Consider the following 14,088-nt stretch of genomic DNA (forward strand, 5'->3'; position numbering starts at 1 on the left):
GTCTACTGATCAATAATCATTAATAATAATAATCATTGCGAATTTTGATCTCTCTAGCTCTAGCTCTACTGAAGGAGATGTAGATTAACTCCTATTATAAAAAAATGTGCTCTTTTTCTTTGAGAAACCCTTAAACAACAATTGGAATAAAGTTGCATTGAGTGCTTCTCGATGTAGAAATTTAATTTAAGTAACAATTTGAAAATTAAACACAAATGTTCGTTTTAACAAATTGTTCATATGCTTTAAAGATTACTCTTAAAATAGTTTGTGAAATTTCAAAGGAGTTATCAACATTTTTAAGATTAGACTGCTATAACATATAACTCCATACGAAAAGCCGTTAAAAAATGAGATTTTGTATGGAGAAATGTTGTGTTTGTCAAGATATCTTTACTAACCTCAGCAATTGCTTCTCTAGTCTCCTTATATATCTCTAAAAGAGTATATAATCTTTTGCGTGCTGAACACGTCCGTTCTTTCTCGTTTAGTTAAAGTTAAATGAAAGCATTCTAATTCTTTGAATGAAGGCTATGAAATATAGTTAATTTTATTTAATTTTTCTCAGTATATACATTCTCACTTATGAAATCGCTTTATTATTACATTCACACCGAAATGTTAAAAGAATTCCGTTCTAGCGGATGGTATTACAGGAATTTTCATAAATTTCATTGAGCTATGACGCTTCAAATAGCAGTTTTATATATTTTAAAGTACTTAATTGATGAAAAGAATTAAGTATTTAAGTGAAACGATTTTAATTCTAATTCAAAAAGATTTGAAATTGTTTAAAGAAATTTTAAACACTGCTTGAAATAAGTTGCCTTATGTTAAATCCAATATTATGATTCCATAAACGACTCAAGGAATTTGATTGAAACCAATATTTTGTGCTGTGAATTTGCATTTTCGAATATTAACATATTTTTTTAGATCTATTTTTTAACGAACCATAAACTAAAGTCTTTTTATCCCTAACCAACCCTCATTCACAAAAAGTGGGACGATGGGCTTTGGGTCAAGCTTGTCGTCGCTTGTTATTTGAAATAGGTTCGTGCAATACCTGAACAGAAGAGCATTAAATCTTTCAGATTTGAATAGACGGGTGCTTGGGGAACTCTTTTGTCCATATATATCAGAGAAGAAGTGCTGCTTTAATGCGTGGCTCATGTTGCGACGAAATGTGTAAAGGTTGCAGGCAAGTTTTTGCTTTCTGCTAAAATGCAGTTTTTGCCATATGAATTAGACTGACAGACGGCGGCCTGTGGCAACTGCGATCTGCAGCAGCTGTCGACATGATTGATGTCCAAGTCGAGCTATTGTCTCCAATTTTTCACTGACACTGTTTAGGTTTTTTAACACAGAGTATTCGTGTTGCTCCAGCGACCCGTTCTTGCAGCTTTGTTTGTGAGGCATGAGAGTATTTGGTAGGCCTTAATGCACTGCGATCAACATGTGGGTAAGAAAGGCATTTGCAAGTAGTATACCATTAGCTTCAACATATATTCACGGGTGTTTGCAAAACATTTTGGCATATGGGGCCAGGTTTTTGCTCCATGTGTATTGTGGCGAGGAGGCTGCTGCGATTTCACCTGCACAGGTGGCCATTAAGCAACCTCTTTGGCCTGTCGATTAGTCAAGCAAACAATCGAAAGTCTTTACGTGCAATCAGTTTCTAATTGTTTTCTGTTTTTTATCAGTTTAAATCGAATGCAATAATGCGGCATGTCGCTCAACGAGGAGATGAACACGGCTGTCTTGGCCGAAAATGGGAGAATGATGCGGCATGGAGGGGTATCTCCCTTCTTTCGGCTGGCTTCCCAGTTGCCTTTGCGTCTCTTACTGTGATTGTTGCAATCGAAGCTTTTCCATAATTAAATAATTAATCGTCTGTTTATTAGGCCCGTGCATAAGCTATGCGCGCTCTTTCACTTTCACATTTGTTTACACATCCATCCATGCACGCATACACAATATGCGAGATATTAAACAATTATGAGACGACGCCAATTGAATGTGTCGCCGCGTCGCGTCGCGTCGCGTTGTGCAAAGTGAAATATTTTTATTGCTAGCATTGTCAAAGCAACGCACGTAAGGTTAAGTAAGTGCAGCAGGCAGCAGGCAACAGCCGGTGGCAAGCCGCGAACTTGTGGCACGGAATCTACGGGCTTCCAAATGTGGCTGCAATGCGAGGGCCTTTTCGCCGTCTCGGCCTGCCCGCAGTCGAGCTCGGAAAGTAGCTCTGTCACACAATGCGCCCCTTTCAATGGGTGTTGCACTATTGCCTTCTACTTACTATTATTAATTATTGTGAAAAAAACACATTTGCATACAGCGCACTGAACTTGTGAGGGCCCGTCGTCGCCCAGTCAACCCACTTGTCACATTTTCTCAGCTCTTAATGTACTTTTTATGCACTATACCCATTGCAAATGGGCAACAAGGGGTATAATGGTTTCGTGCAAATGATCTGATCCAGACAGAATATTTTATTATATTTTTATTTTTATTTATATTTATATTTATATTTATATTTATATTTATATTTATATTTATATTTATATTTATATTTATATTTATATTTATATTTATATTTATATTTATATTTATATTTATATTTATATTTATATTTATATTTATATTTATATTTATATTTATATTTATATTTATATTTATATTTATATTTATATTTATATTTATATTTATATTTATATTTATATTTATATTTATATTTATATTTATATTTATATTTATATTTATATTTATATTTATATTTATATTTATATTTATATTTATATTTATATTTATATTTATATTTATATTTATATTTATATTTATATTTATATTTATATTTATATTTAAATCTGTAAAAAACTTGTTTTAACTGACTTTAATTTTAAATAACAATTAATTTGGGGAACTATATGCAAGGTATCTTGCATAAAGCACTCTTGTTTTTTTTTTTTTTTTGATTTAAATGAAGTGAATTCGCCAATATGCATACATAGTATATGATGAGTGCATATATTACATTTAAATATAATAATAACCCAATTGCTTAGATGTAAATGACGTGGAACTCGGCTAAGGTCAGGCTCGGGCAGTGTCCTTCGAATTTGAATAGTTACTGAAATTAAATAGATTTGTGTGATATTCTTGTTCATTGAACTCAACGACCACGAATACATACACAATGTTGCTCGCACTCGGCCTTCGTAAAGAAGCGATTCGTGTTGCCGCCGCAGGTGGAGTAGTCAAAGGGTCTGCAGGACCTGTGCTGACGGCTGTAGTACCACATCCGCATGTGGTTACTGCAGCGTCCGTATGCGGGAAGTTGACTGCAAAAGGCTGTAAGGGATGGGGATCACTGGGGTCCTGGCTATTAATTATTAACACACGCTTACCTATATGGTTTACTATTTCATCCATGGTCCAGCCAAGGGCGTCCGAAAGCAGCAACATCATCAGTACGAAGAAGCAGATACGTAACATTTTTGATTTTATTTATTTGTTTAGACGATTGCTAAATAACACAATTCCATGTACTGATGGGTCTAAGGAGAACCACCTGCCTTTTATAGGTGAGTGCCAAGTCTAATATCGGCAAATGTTTAACAATGAGTCACATTTTAAAGTGCTTGAGGAGAGGTTTGTCTGGTCACAGATAAACTTGCACACGCAGCTGGTTAATTTAGTAACCCCAAGAATTGATGTTAATAAATAAAACGAATGTTTTCCAGCTTTATTCGATAAATGTATTGACTACTGTTTTAATGAATATGCAAGTGCATTTCACTTTCACTATAAGTGGCGGCAGCTCCAAGTGCAAATCCGAATTCAAATCTTTCGACAAATTTCTAAAAACAAAAGAGCAAAACAACAAACAAACCATAAACTGCAACACGTTGTGAATGCCAATCAAGATCAAGTCAGCCAAGAGCCGAAAGCCAAATGCACAGCCAATTAGTCCCTCAGTCTCCGATGTTTCGTGCACGCCTCTCCAGCCGAGAATTTCCAACACACGTCGTCACTTCACAACAATGACATGGTCATGAACATGCAGGCCACCGGGCGACCGGGCAGCCGGGCACTCAAGCCAAGTCAGGCCTTGCCGAAATTTCACACCCGTCGAGAGGCTACTGGCGAATCCGAGCTGCCTACTTCTACCATGGTGGTATGCTGAGGAGGCCAAGAGTTCATTGCACCTGTGTGGTGTGACTAAAACGTATCTGCCAGATACGCAGGCAATAATCTGTATCTAGTCACTTTTTCTACTCTTACAGAGAGTATCAGAATTTTGTCTCGAAATGTGCAACGCATAGAAGGAGACATCTCCGACCCCATAAAGTATATATATTCTTGATCAGTAACAACAGCCGAATCGATATTGAATACATATGTTGGAACCGGCTGGATCGGATCACCATATCATATAGCTGCCATAGGAACGATCGGTCAAAAAGTAGGTTCTTGTATGGAAATCTTTTCTGTCTTTTAAGATATCTTGACCAAACGCAATTTATAAGTTTCACTATGTTTCCGACATTTATGCAAAATTTTATTTGCCTCGGATAACTGTCATATAGCTGGCATAGGAACGATCGGTTGAAAAGTAGGTTCTTGCATGGAAAACTTTTTTGTTTATCAAGATATCTTAACCATGCTCGGCATTAACTATTTACCCTGTGCTTCTTAGATAGAAAAGGTTTCGTCTGCAAGGGTATTAAATCTTCGGCATGCCGAAGTTAGCCCATCTCGCTTTATTTGCAAACACGTACCTCATCTATGCCATTAAAGCTCGGTGAAGTAAAAGAAATATATTATAGTTTTTTGAGTGCATAAATCGCCAGAGTCTGAGAACTTTCACGAGACTTCCGCATGTCGCTGGGTCTACCGCAACATCTGGTCGGCAACATCTCTGAAGATCGTCGCGCGTCGGCCTTTTGAATATGGCGCGTCGCTCAGTGAAACTACCATAAAATAAACCATTGCGCCGCTTGACACTGTCTTAGATCAGCGGTGCCTCATGATATACCTGTGTTGAGCTACATAAAGTGAAATCTCTTGCAAAAGATTGCGCAAAAGGGTTTCGCAATAGATGCGGTTTTGGGCTGCTCGGATACATTCGTTAGAACCTCATGATTCGCTGTCTTTTGAACTTGGTTGCCATCAATTCGGCTACGAATGCCATTAAAGCCACGGTGACGCCCAAGACCCAAACCAACAAAATTCCCGCAAAGTTGGACATGGCCAGTGTGACCGGCTCAATGTTTATGTCCTCCTGACCGCCGCCTAACATGGTGCTCTCCACCTGCTGCTGTATCTGGACATTGAGATTGTCGGCCACCACACGGTACTCCCAGTACTTGTCGAACCCGGACGAATGCCAACGATAGACCAGCTCATTGAAACGCTCGAGCAGCGGCCACAGACGTGGCACGAAAGCCACAGTGTACTGATAGTAGAGATCCTCCTGCATAATAACCATGCGCTCAATGGCCTGCCCGGTCAGGTAATCGCCAATGGCAAAGTGACCTAAGGAAAGGACAGTTGGCATGTGAATGTGTGTGAAAAAGAGGAAGCAGCTGCATACCGAAAGGCAGACGCTCCACGGTGAATCCCATGCGCTCCCGCTGCGCCAAGTCGAGTAATTGGTCATCGGTGTAGATGTGAAAGTTGCTCAGGAGCTCGTGAACTAGCGGCTGGAAAGGATCAACAGCTATTTGGGGTTCATGAGGTTAATTTGCAGAGTTGATATTTACATCATCAGAGCCACGAATCGATGATACCCACGCTTCTGAGTTGCCTGCCCATTGGAGTTTTTGGTTACGCATACGCTGCATCGTGTCGGCGGGCTCCCCTAGGCTAGGTATGGTCAATATGCTGGCCAGACCGCCTCCGTAGATGCTCGTAATGATGATGTCGTTGAGAAAGCAAGCGAAGAGCAGCACGCGCACTGTTACGGAGCGCGCATTACTGTTGCCCGACTGCGATATGAACAGCTTGAAGGTGGTGACCAGTCCAAACTTCGCGCTGTGCCACCAGCCGTCCTTTGGATCTGTGGAAGCGTACAGATCCTGCTCTCTCCTGTGCGCCAGCACCAGGCCCAGCGTCTCGATGCCCAAGCAAAACAGTACGGCGGCCCAGAGTGTACCCTGAAACGGCTGCAGGGGCAAATACCAGCTGGCCAGACGCAGTGGCGCAGGCACTAGACATGTTACGCCAGAGCGCGCTAGATACATGGATAAGTCCAAGTAGGTGTAATCGTCGTACCACGAGTACATTGCGCCAATGCAAATGTCGGCCTTATGCCCGATAATCATGCCCAAAGACCCGTCTCCCGTCATGTTCGGGTAGATGGTGCCCCAGTCGTCGGCGTCAGCTAGGTACAAAATATATTAGACTAGGACCCTGAGTGGGCGTGGTACTTACATGTGTCTATATGCACCGTACAATTGAATTGGGCGCAAAAGCTGAGAACTACACGCGTCTCTGTTCCATCGATGTACACTCTAGATAGTTCCGAGTCGTCGGGCACTCCAATATCGCGCGCATTGCTCTGGCTGCCCTGCACAATCGAAAGTCCATTAGTTCAACACTGTCGCCTGTCAGTATACTTACATATTTGATGACCGTGTAGGGCCTGTAGTCAAAGCCATTGATGATCAGTTCACGTCCCTGCAGGTCTCTCAATTTGTCGGGAAATAGCGAGACGTTATGCTGAAATCGCTTCTCCATCGCATCGTAACGATCCAGCAGCTCCAGCTGATCCGGTCGTTCCGATCTGGGTCCCACATACTTGTTGGTTTTCAGCTCAAAGTCAGTCGCATTCGCATAACTGCGCACCACAAAAAGTATGTTGGGCTGGTCTGAAAATATTGGACTTATTCCCATTATACTTATTATTAGGACTTATATCAGTCCTGTCTCGAGTCAATTACCCTGGAAAAAGAAGTCTCGACAGCATGCCTCCTCCAAATCCTGTGCCACATGGGCAAATACGAATTTGTTGTGCAACGAGCGCCAAATAGAATACATGGCTGCCTGTGTGAAGGCGGCCACAAAGCGGGGTATGTGTTCACCAAAGACAAGGAAACTCTGTCAAATAGAAACAACTCTTGTGGAGTAAATGATTCCAATGCGACTTTGACAAAGTTCCTACCTCACAGTGTGATATTTCAATGGATAATGTGAGCTTGAGCAGCAAATCATCATAGACCAAGTCTCGCTCCTTTAGCTGCTGCCTTTTGGTTGCTGCATCGACCACATTGTCCTCAAAGCTGCCAGCCAGAGTGGCAATGTTGATGTCTATAAAGCTAGAGTACTCGGCAGCTAGGTCCTGGGGTTGAAACTCGTACTAATCGTGCCACAGAACACAAATCGTACTGCCATGCAAATATCTCTGAACTGAACACAAACAACCTGCTCAGCTCGAGTTACACAGGCGTGCGTAATACACTTACTGATGATGTTCAAAAGAAGCGACCAGGTCTTGTCGGCGGGTAACATCCCAAATGGGTCTGACGGTGTCTATAGCTCTGGGACAACTGGATGGAATTGACTCGTTTGGCAGTCAATTGCCATTGAGGGTAATTATTGGCAGACAAACTTATTGGTAATCTGTTTGTTCATGCACACAAATTAGGCAATTGGCCAATTCGATTCTAAACTGTTGTCTAAGCGCAACGTAAGAGGAAACCATTTTAGTCCAAGCAATTTATTTCGGTTAGTAAAACAAACATGCAGGCAAAAAAAAAGAACTTAATTGTTTCTAAGCTGTCCAATATATAACGTCACGTTTCTTCACGTTCAGCACATTTTAAAAGGCTGGATAAGTGTTTCTCAACATGCCATTGGGGAATATCCTAAAATAGTTGCACATTGCATTTCAATTCTAAAAATCAATTAAAAAAATTCCCATCAATTCCCATCAAGACTAATTGTAATAAGCAACTTATCTTGGGCTTTCAAAAACGATTCCTCTGACAACTTTCATAACCTTTGAGTAATAAATAATCAATGTTTCATAACAAAGAAGCTGCCTTCTTCTTCTCGTTCTGCATTAAAAGATTGTTTCCTTTTCTTGGCAAAAGTCAGATAAGTTTATTTCAAAAATGGGTTATTCATAAAGGCATAAAGGCATTACGTGCCATAATGATTTTAAAGAATCAATGAAAGTTATTAAAATAATTTACCATGTTTTATTTCGCTTTTCGCAATGCAATGGTCTTCCCCTGTATTTATTTGTTGACTGCTGTCTTATTAAATACTAAATACGAACATAATTACAGATCTTGATAGCTTAGGACGATTGCAGAGCTTGAGTTTGCCGCGGCTAAGGCGAAACTGAAGCGTTTTCGCAGACAATGAGGAAATTAATAAAAATAAAAAAAGCACATAGAAAGACGAACACAGATTTGAAAGTTGTTGAAAAGAAAGAAACTTTAATTGATTTTAAATGAGAAATTAAATGCGGTAATACTGAGGCACAAAAATACAAACACGTGTAAGTATGCGCGCACATAAGTCAGAAAGTATATTATCGAAGGGAAAACGACTTTAAAGTCTGCTCTGGACTTCGGTTCGGCTTCACTCGGGTCACTCTCTTCCACTTTCTAAGACTTGCTAAGCTTATGCTGACCCGCCTGCAATCCGTGTCGGAATCAGACTGTGAATTTTGGGTAAAGCTCTCCTCGAAAAACTTGCTTGACTTTTGCATAGCAAAAACAATTGAGTCTTGACGATATAGAATAATATAGAAACTTAATTTCAGTATTTGTTCACGCTAATTGAACTTCATTTTTGATTAGCTCAAATTCCAGTTGAATAATTTTTAGATAATTCTACTTTTGTATTAATTGTATTCTATTATTTGTAGCATATTAAAAATTTGAAAGAAAACAAATTTTAAATGAATGATATAAAAGGTGACAAATGATAAAAGTTTTTATTTAGCTCTTCAAAGCAAAAGACTATTGCTCTTCTATTGTACAGCTTATTTTTCGCTGACTTTTCTTAGCTTAGTAGCAACAATATTTTGGTCAAACAGAAATTGACACAATTTTCTTACTTTGCTTGAACATATTATTTGGCTCTTTTCTCTTCGCCACCATTCGATTGAGGCCAAGTTGTTCACAGTCAAAAACGATACAGAAGGGCATCTTCGGCAAGTCGAAGATTTAATACCCTTGCAGACGAAACCCTTTCATAATGCTCATACGGTTTTGCCTCGGCTATTGATACTGATCAAGAATATATATACTTTATGGGGTCGGAAGATGTCTCCTGTGTTACACATTTCGAGACAAAATTATAATGCAAGGGTATACAAAATTAATTAAAGCTGACCAGAACAAACACAATGTTACGCAATCGTATCACAACTATATTTTAAAAGTATATTATGGGATTACAATATAAACTCAGTGTCTGATTGTATGTACATATACAGAGTGCATATATGGTTAAGTGTTTTGCTCATTGAACAGCAGACGAAACCAACAATTATGAAAACAATCACATAAATAACAATAAACAAAAGAACGATGGTCACCATGGAATTTAGCCCGATTTGGTAATACCAATGTCAGCTCTAGCAATCGAACAGACAGCTTATCAAGGTAAAGACTCGCTTATTTGTGACTTTAACTAACCTTATAAAGGGCTTTAAAAATTTGCCATGTTATGAGAAAAACATTGACAAAGAATAATACGAGGATAGGAATATTCATTCTTCTTATTCTCAAAAAATAATTGGTTATAATTCCTGTCGCTAGATAGGTTTTCAATGGAATAGAGGTGTTGGGATTGTCATTCAAGGACATTCACATGATGCATGTGGACGATAAATGAATTGCAACATTGTCTTGCTGAAATGTCCACCGAATATAATACATATATTATGTTTGCAAGATTAACTTAGTTGTACATATATTTCGATAGAGCGAGATAAAGCAGCCCTGCTGCATGCTTATGAGGATGTACATAAAGTACATACTGAACATACATTACATCGTTATGGCACAGTTGAGATTAATTGCGAGCTCAAAGCTGCACGCCGCATTAGGTTTTTCACTTTCATCGGTTTGGGCTTTCCTTTCGCCGTTGTTGGGCTTAAATGTCAACGGTGAGTCGGCCGAATCGGGTCTGTTTTGGGCCATGAATGCCCGCTGCGCCGGCGATGAAATCATAAATTAATTTTACGATGCGAGCTGCGAGTTGCGAGCTCCACAGCTTCAGTTTAATGGAATTACATTTTCTTTATATACAATACTTATTTGTTATGAGATCATTTCTCTGGTTGTGCTTGGTTTTGTTTTGCTTTTCTTTTCTTTTCTTGCCTTTTTCGTTTTGTTTAATTTAATGAATGAAAAGTCAAAAATTTCTTGCTGCACCGATCTCAGCCGCGTTTCACTTTCCATTGAACCCCCCGTTTTTGGCCATGGTTGACTGTTTGGGTCGGATAGTTGTAATATTTGGACTGCTGCCGGCAGCTTCGACTCATGCGTAATCCTTTTGTGGGCGCCTAGCTTCCGTTTCACGTAATTTCACAAGCGATCGCCTCCAATGCCGGTGACGCCCAACTAGCTGCCCAAGACAACAAATACAAGTCCAACTATTGCATGCTCTCATCCATAAACGGATCAGCACGAACGTACAAATTAAGCTCTTTATTGGTTGCCAGTTTGCAATCATATCCATGGCCACCACGTCAGACTATCTACTACATCCACTTTTCATATGTGGATACTTATATATTCACGTATGAATGTTTACACAAATTCAAAAACAGCCGATTATGCTTATGGCAGCACATAACTTTATTATTATATAAACAAGATTCCGTTACGCTAGTCAGGATCAATCATTTCAGTCTCAAGTCAAACTAATTTTGAAGTTCGCCAATCATTTAAATATATATATTGCGATATTATTATATGACATGATCTTATATGATATGCTATATGCTAGATACAAATTGGCTAAAAATTAAATATAAACATTTTTAATGTTAAATAACAGCTATAAAATATGCCACCAACTTTTTGGCAGGGCAATCCTTTGCCTCGTTTTGCCGCTATTCAAAGACAGTTTGGCAAATCTGCCATGTAAGTTTTTACACACACACACATAGCTATATATGTGGGAATGTGTATAAATAGATTTCTTGTTCTGAGAGCAAGTTGTGGTCAATGCCCGAGATGTGTGCAGATGCATCAGTTGCAACCAGAGCAAGCTGGCGGGGGGAACTGTGGTAATGGTTGAGGCTGGCGTCTTAAAAAAGATTTCGTACGCTGATTTTGTTCGATTCGAACCGCACGCAACACGTTGCATGCAACCCGCACTAACCGAGCTGGCTCGCCGTCACCAATCAAGCCGTCCGCAAAACAGTTTGAGCCGATCTTTCGAAGCCGCAACAGCGTCGCGCACCGCAGTCCAAAACAAAATCGAGTCGAGTCGCATTAAGAGCAAAGTAAAGTTAACAAGTGCCAGAGACGACATCTCCGTGATTTGCATAACTATGAAGGGCTTCACGAAGTGCCGAAAGGCAAGCGCCGTGTGATTGGCCGTTTGTTTTATTGCCACATAAAGACGCGATCAATAAAGTCGACACAAAGCCTAACCTAGCAAATGGACTATCTGCATTTGCATTAGAATAGGGCAAACCGGGCGGCAGTGTTTGTGACAGTGACTGTGACTGTGAAATGTGACTTGTGAAATGTAAAGCGAATCTGTTGCAATTTTTGGTTTTTTGTGTCGAGAGTTGTTTTTGTAAAGAGACTCATGTGAAATTGGACCACCTTGTCCAAATCGAGATAAATAAAAGCGAAACTTTCGAAACGCGTCCACGGAAAATGCCCATTGGCAAAGTACCGCAGGCGGTGACCCGCAAGCCGTCGGCCAGCGATGCCCCCAGTATGGACAGCACGATCGACTCGCGCATGTCAACCAGCGAGCTGCTCCCGATGGAGCTGCTCAAGGTGAACTATGTGCACCAATGCAAGCAGGCCATGATGCGCAAGTCGAACGAGCCACCTCCCACGCCCCATCTAAATAATCCCGCGCGCTTCGTCGGATATCGCCGGCAGCCCCCGCAATTGCACAGCGTCACGCATGTGCCGAGCAGCGTACGTAAGCCCGTGCCTGCCCTGCCACCACCCACGGTCGAGTCCTGGCTGTTGCTGGCAAAGCAGCCTCCGCAGCCGGCACAGCCAGTGCGGCCGGATGAATTGGACTGCTGTTGCTCTGGTTCGGGCTGTTCGTGCTCCGACTCCAACTCGGACGCAACCGAAACTAGTACCGTGACACCGGACTGTGAGAAGTCACAAAGCTGGAATTACCGTGACGTGCGTCGCGACTTGGCACGCTCCGGCGCAGCAGCAGGCATCAGATCCCGCGCTGATCGCATTGCCCGCATCGAAAGAAGGGACGCCCAGCTCCAGCCATACTCAAAAACCGAAGCCAGCGAATACGGACCTCCAACAGCCGGCGAGTGCTCGGCATGTCTGCGCCAGCCCGAACCCGTCCGCAAGCTGACGCCATCGACGACCCGGGTGCCGCTAAGGTCGCGCATACCAAAGCCGCTGCTGCTGCCCAATGAGGCAGCTCCGAACAGCGAGGCAAACGCGCAGCTGCAGCGTCGCGTAAAGCAGTTGTTCCAGCAGGACATGGCGTACACTCCCAGCTCACCGCCCAGGTGGATGTTCCAGAAGGCCGGAGGCGCTAACAGTGCAGACAAAGTGGCGCCTTTGCCGGAACAACAGTCGCCGCGCCTGCAGCTAAGGCCCAAGCTAGAGCGTGTCCACATACGCAAGAAGCGCCAGCCGCTGCACATCGTCAACCATCTGGCGAGAGGCGCCGGGCCAAGATTAGCTACTCCAGACAGCTACACGCCCCTGCATCAGAATCCGATTTCAATTGCTAAGATGACGCAGGGCGAGCGCATGAAGCGCTTTTCACTAGAAAGCTGCTCGGACTCGGGCGTTTCGTCCTCGAACGATGCCAAGGAGCAGCAGACAAAGCAAACGAATCTGCAGCGGGACGAGAAGTGTGTCAGTTGTGTGCAGGTACTGGAGACCCAGCTGCCCGAGAAACACAAGCAGTACGAGCGAGCAGCTGGGATCACGCCGGCTAAGGTCCATGCCGATCCCAACGATGTGCAGAACTTTGCTAAAAAGAACCTGACCAAGGCAACCACAAATGAGATCCTGACGGCCGCCGCCGTTCAAGTGAAGCAGTGCAACATCGAAAAGGAGCGCAAATTGAATAGCCTGAAGCATCAGAAGCCGGAGCCCAAGACATCGACCACAACAATTAGCATTGACGACAGCTGGGTGCAGGAGTCTTGCATTGATCCCTCTGACGATTATATGGAGACAGACTCCCTGATGCTGCCCCCGGTGCCTCGGCCCATCAGTAAGCACAACAATAACAGCGTCAAGATCTTTGTATGCAGCACGGCCGACGATGGCCCAGCTTGTGCCCTGGCGACGTCGTCGAACGCCTCGACATCCTCGTCCGGCTGCGGAGGCTCCAGTCGCGACACTAGCTCGTTGTGCGAGTCGGAGCAGGATTGCTGTTCGTGCACTGGCCAGCAGAATGCGCCAAGTGCCAGCTGTCTGTCCAACGACTGTTGCAATGCCATCGGCGGCGTCTTTTGGAACAACGCATGCTACGATATTGAGGCGGATGCCGGCGCTGGCTGCTGCTGCAGCATATCCAGCTGTGACGATGATGACTGCTCCTACTACGAGGGCGGCTTCGGCGCCAGATTGGAACACGTTCCGGGCCGACGCGGCGAGTTCCTTGTACGTAACAATAAGCTGCTGCGCAAGGTAGGAGACAAAAATGCTGTGCTTCCCGCGCCATTCCAGACCCAATAATTATCAGCCTTTAATTAGGCGGAAGCTTTGAAAAGTGGCTCGAGCCGCAGCTCTTGGTTTCCGCTCCCCACGGCCCCGTCAGCTCTTGGTTCGTCTACACACCTGTACATACTTATATTTCCCATGTTCAGCATGCGAACAGCTTCCACAGCTTGCCTGGATTTAAGTTCCTCATTGCACAGCTGAACGATTGCACCCGTAT

General features: G+C 42.6%; 3 protein-coding genes across 10 annotated transcripts in view; 1 reads left to right on the plus strand and 2 right to left on the minus strand.

Annotated features, from left to right (window-relative positions):
- LOC135432478 (guanine nucleotide exchange factor DBS) overlaps nucleotides 1-14,088 on the plus strand; it is a 46,311-nt gene that overhangs the window by 21,748 nt on the left and 10,475 nt on the right. The window lies entirely within an intron of this gene.
- On the minus strand, nucleotides 2,879-3,563 carry LOC135432161 (kunitz-like toxin PcKuz2). Its single transcript, XM_064687680.1, has 3 exons — nucleotides 3,408-3,563; nucleotides 3,194-3,351; nucleotides 2,879-3,130 (listed from the first exon to the last, which is right to left on the minus strand). The coding sequence occupies exons 1-3, from the start codon at nucleotides 3,493-3,495 to the stop codon at nucleotides 3,128-3,130; spliced, it is 249 nt and encodes an 82-aa protein (XP_064543750.1). The 5' UTR covers nucleotides 3,496-3,563; the 3' UTR covers nucleotides 2,879-3,127.
- Nucleotides 5,132-9,559, minus strand: Ir41a (Ionotropic receptor 41a). Its single transcript, XM_064688024.1, is given in 9 exon segments — nucleotides 5,132-5,538; nucleotides 5,597-5,705; nucleotides 5,766-6,385; nucleotides 6,436-6,571; nucleotides 6,625-6,872; nucleotides 6,945-7,101; nucleotides 7,166-7,410; nucleotides 7,467-7,533; nucleotides 9,506-9,559. Coding segments are annotated over 9 exon segments (2,043 nt in total).

Source organism: Drosophila montana, unplaced genomic scaffold (assembly GCF_035044405.1).
Source record: "Drosophila montana isolate Dmon_TW-CO22-7 unplaced genomic scaffold, ASM3504440v1 contig_3200_1, whole genome shotgun sequence".
Classification (NCBI taxonomy): Eukaryota; Metazoa; Arthropoda; class Insecta; order Diptera; family Drosophilidae; genus Drosophila; species Drosophila montana.

Bases quoted from the DNA above. Each gene is read 5' to 3' on its own strand.
- LOC135432161 (XM_064687680.1), bottom strand. From the start codon at position 3,495: ATGTTACGTATCTGCTTCTTCGTACTGATGATGTTGCTGCTTTCGGAC. The intron at 3,352-3,407 runs GTAAGCGTGTGT...CATCCCTTACAG, and splicing joins TGAAATAGTAAACCATATAG to CCTTTTGCAGTCAACTTCCC.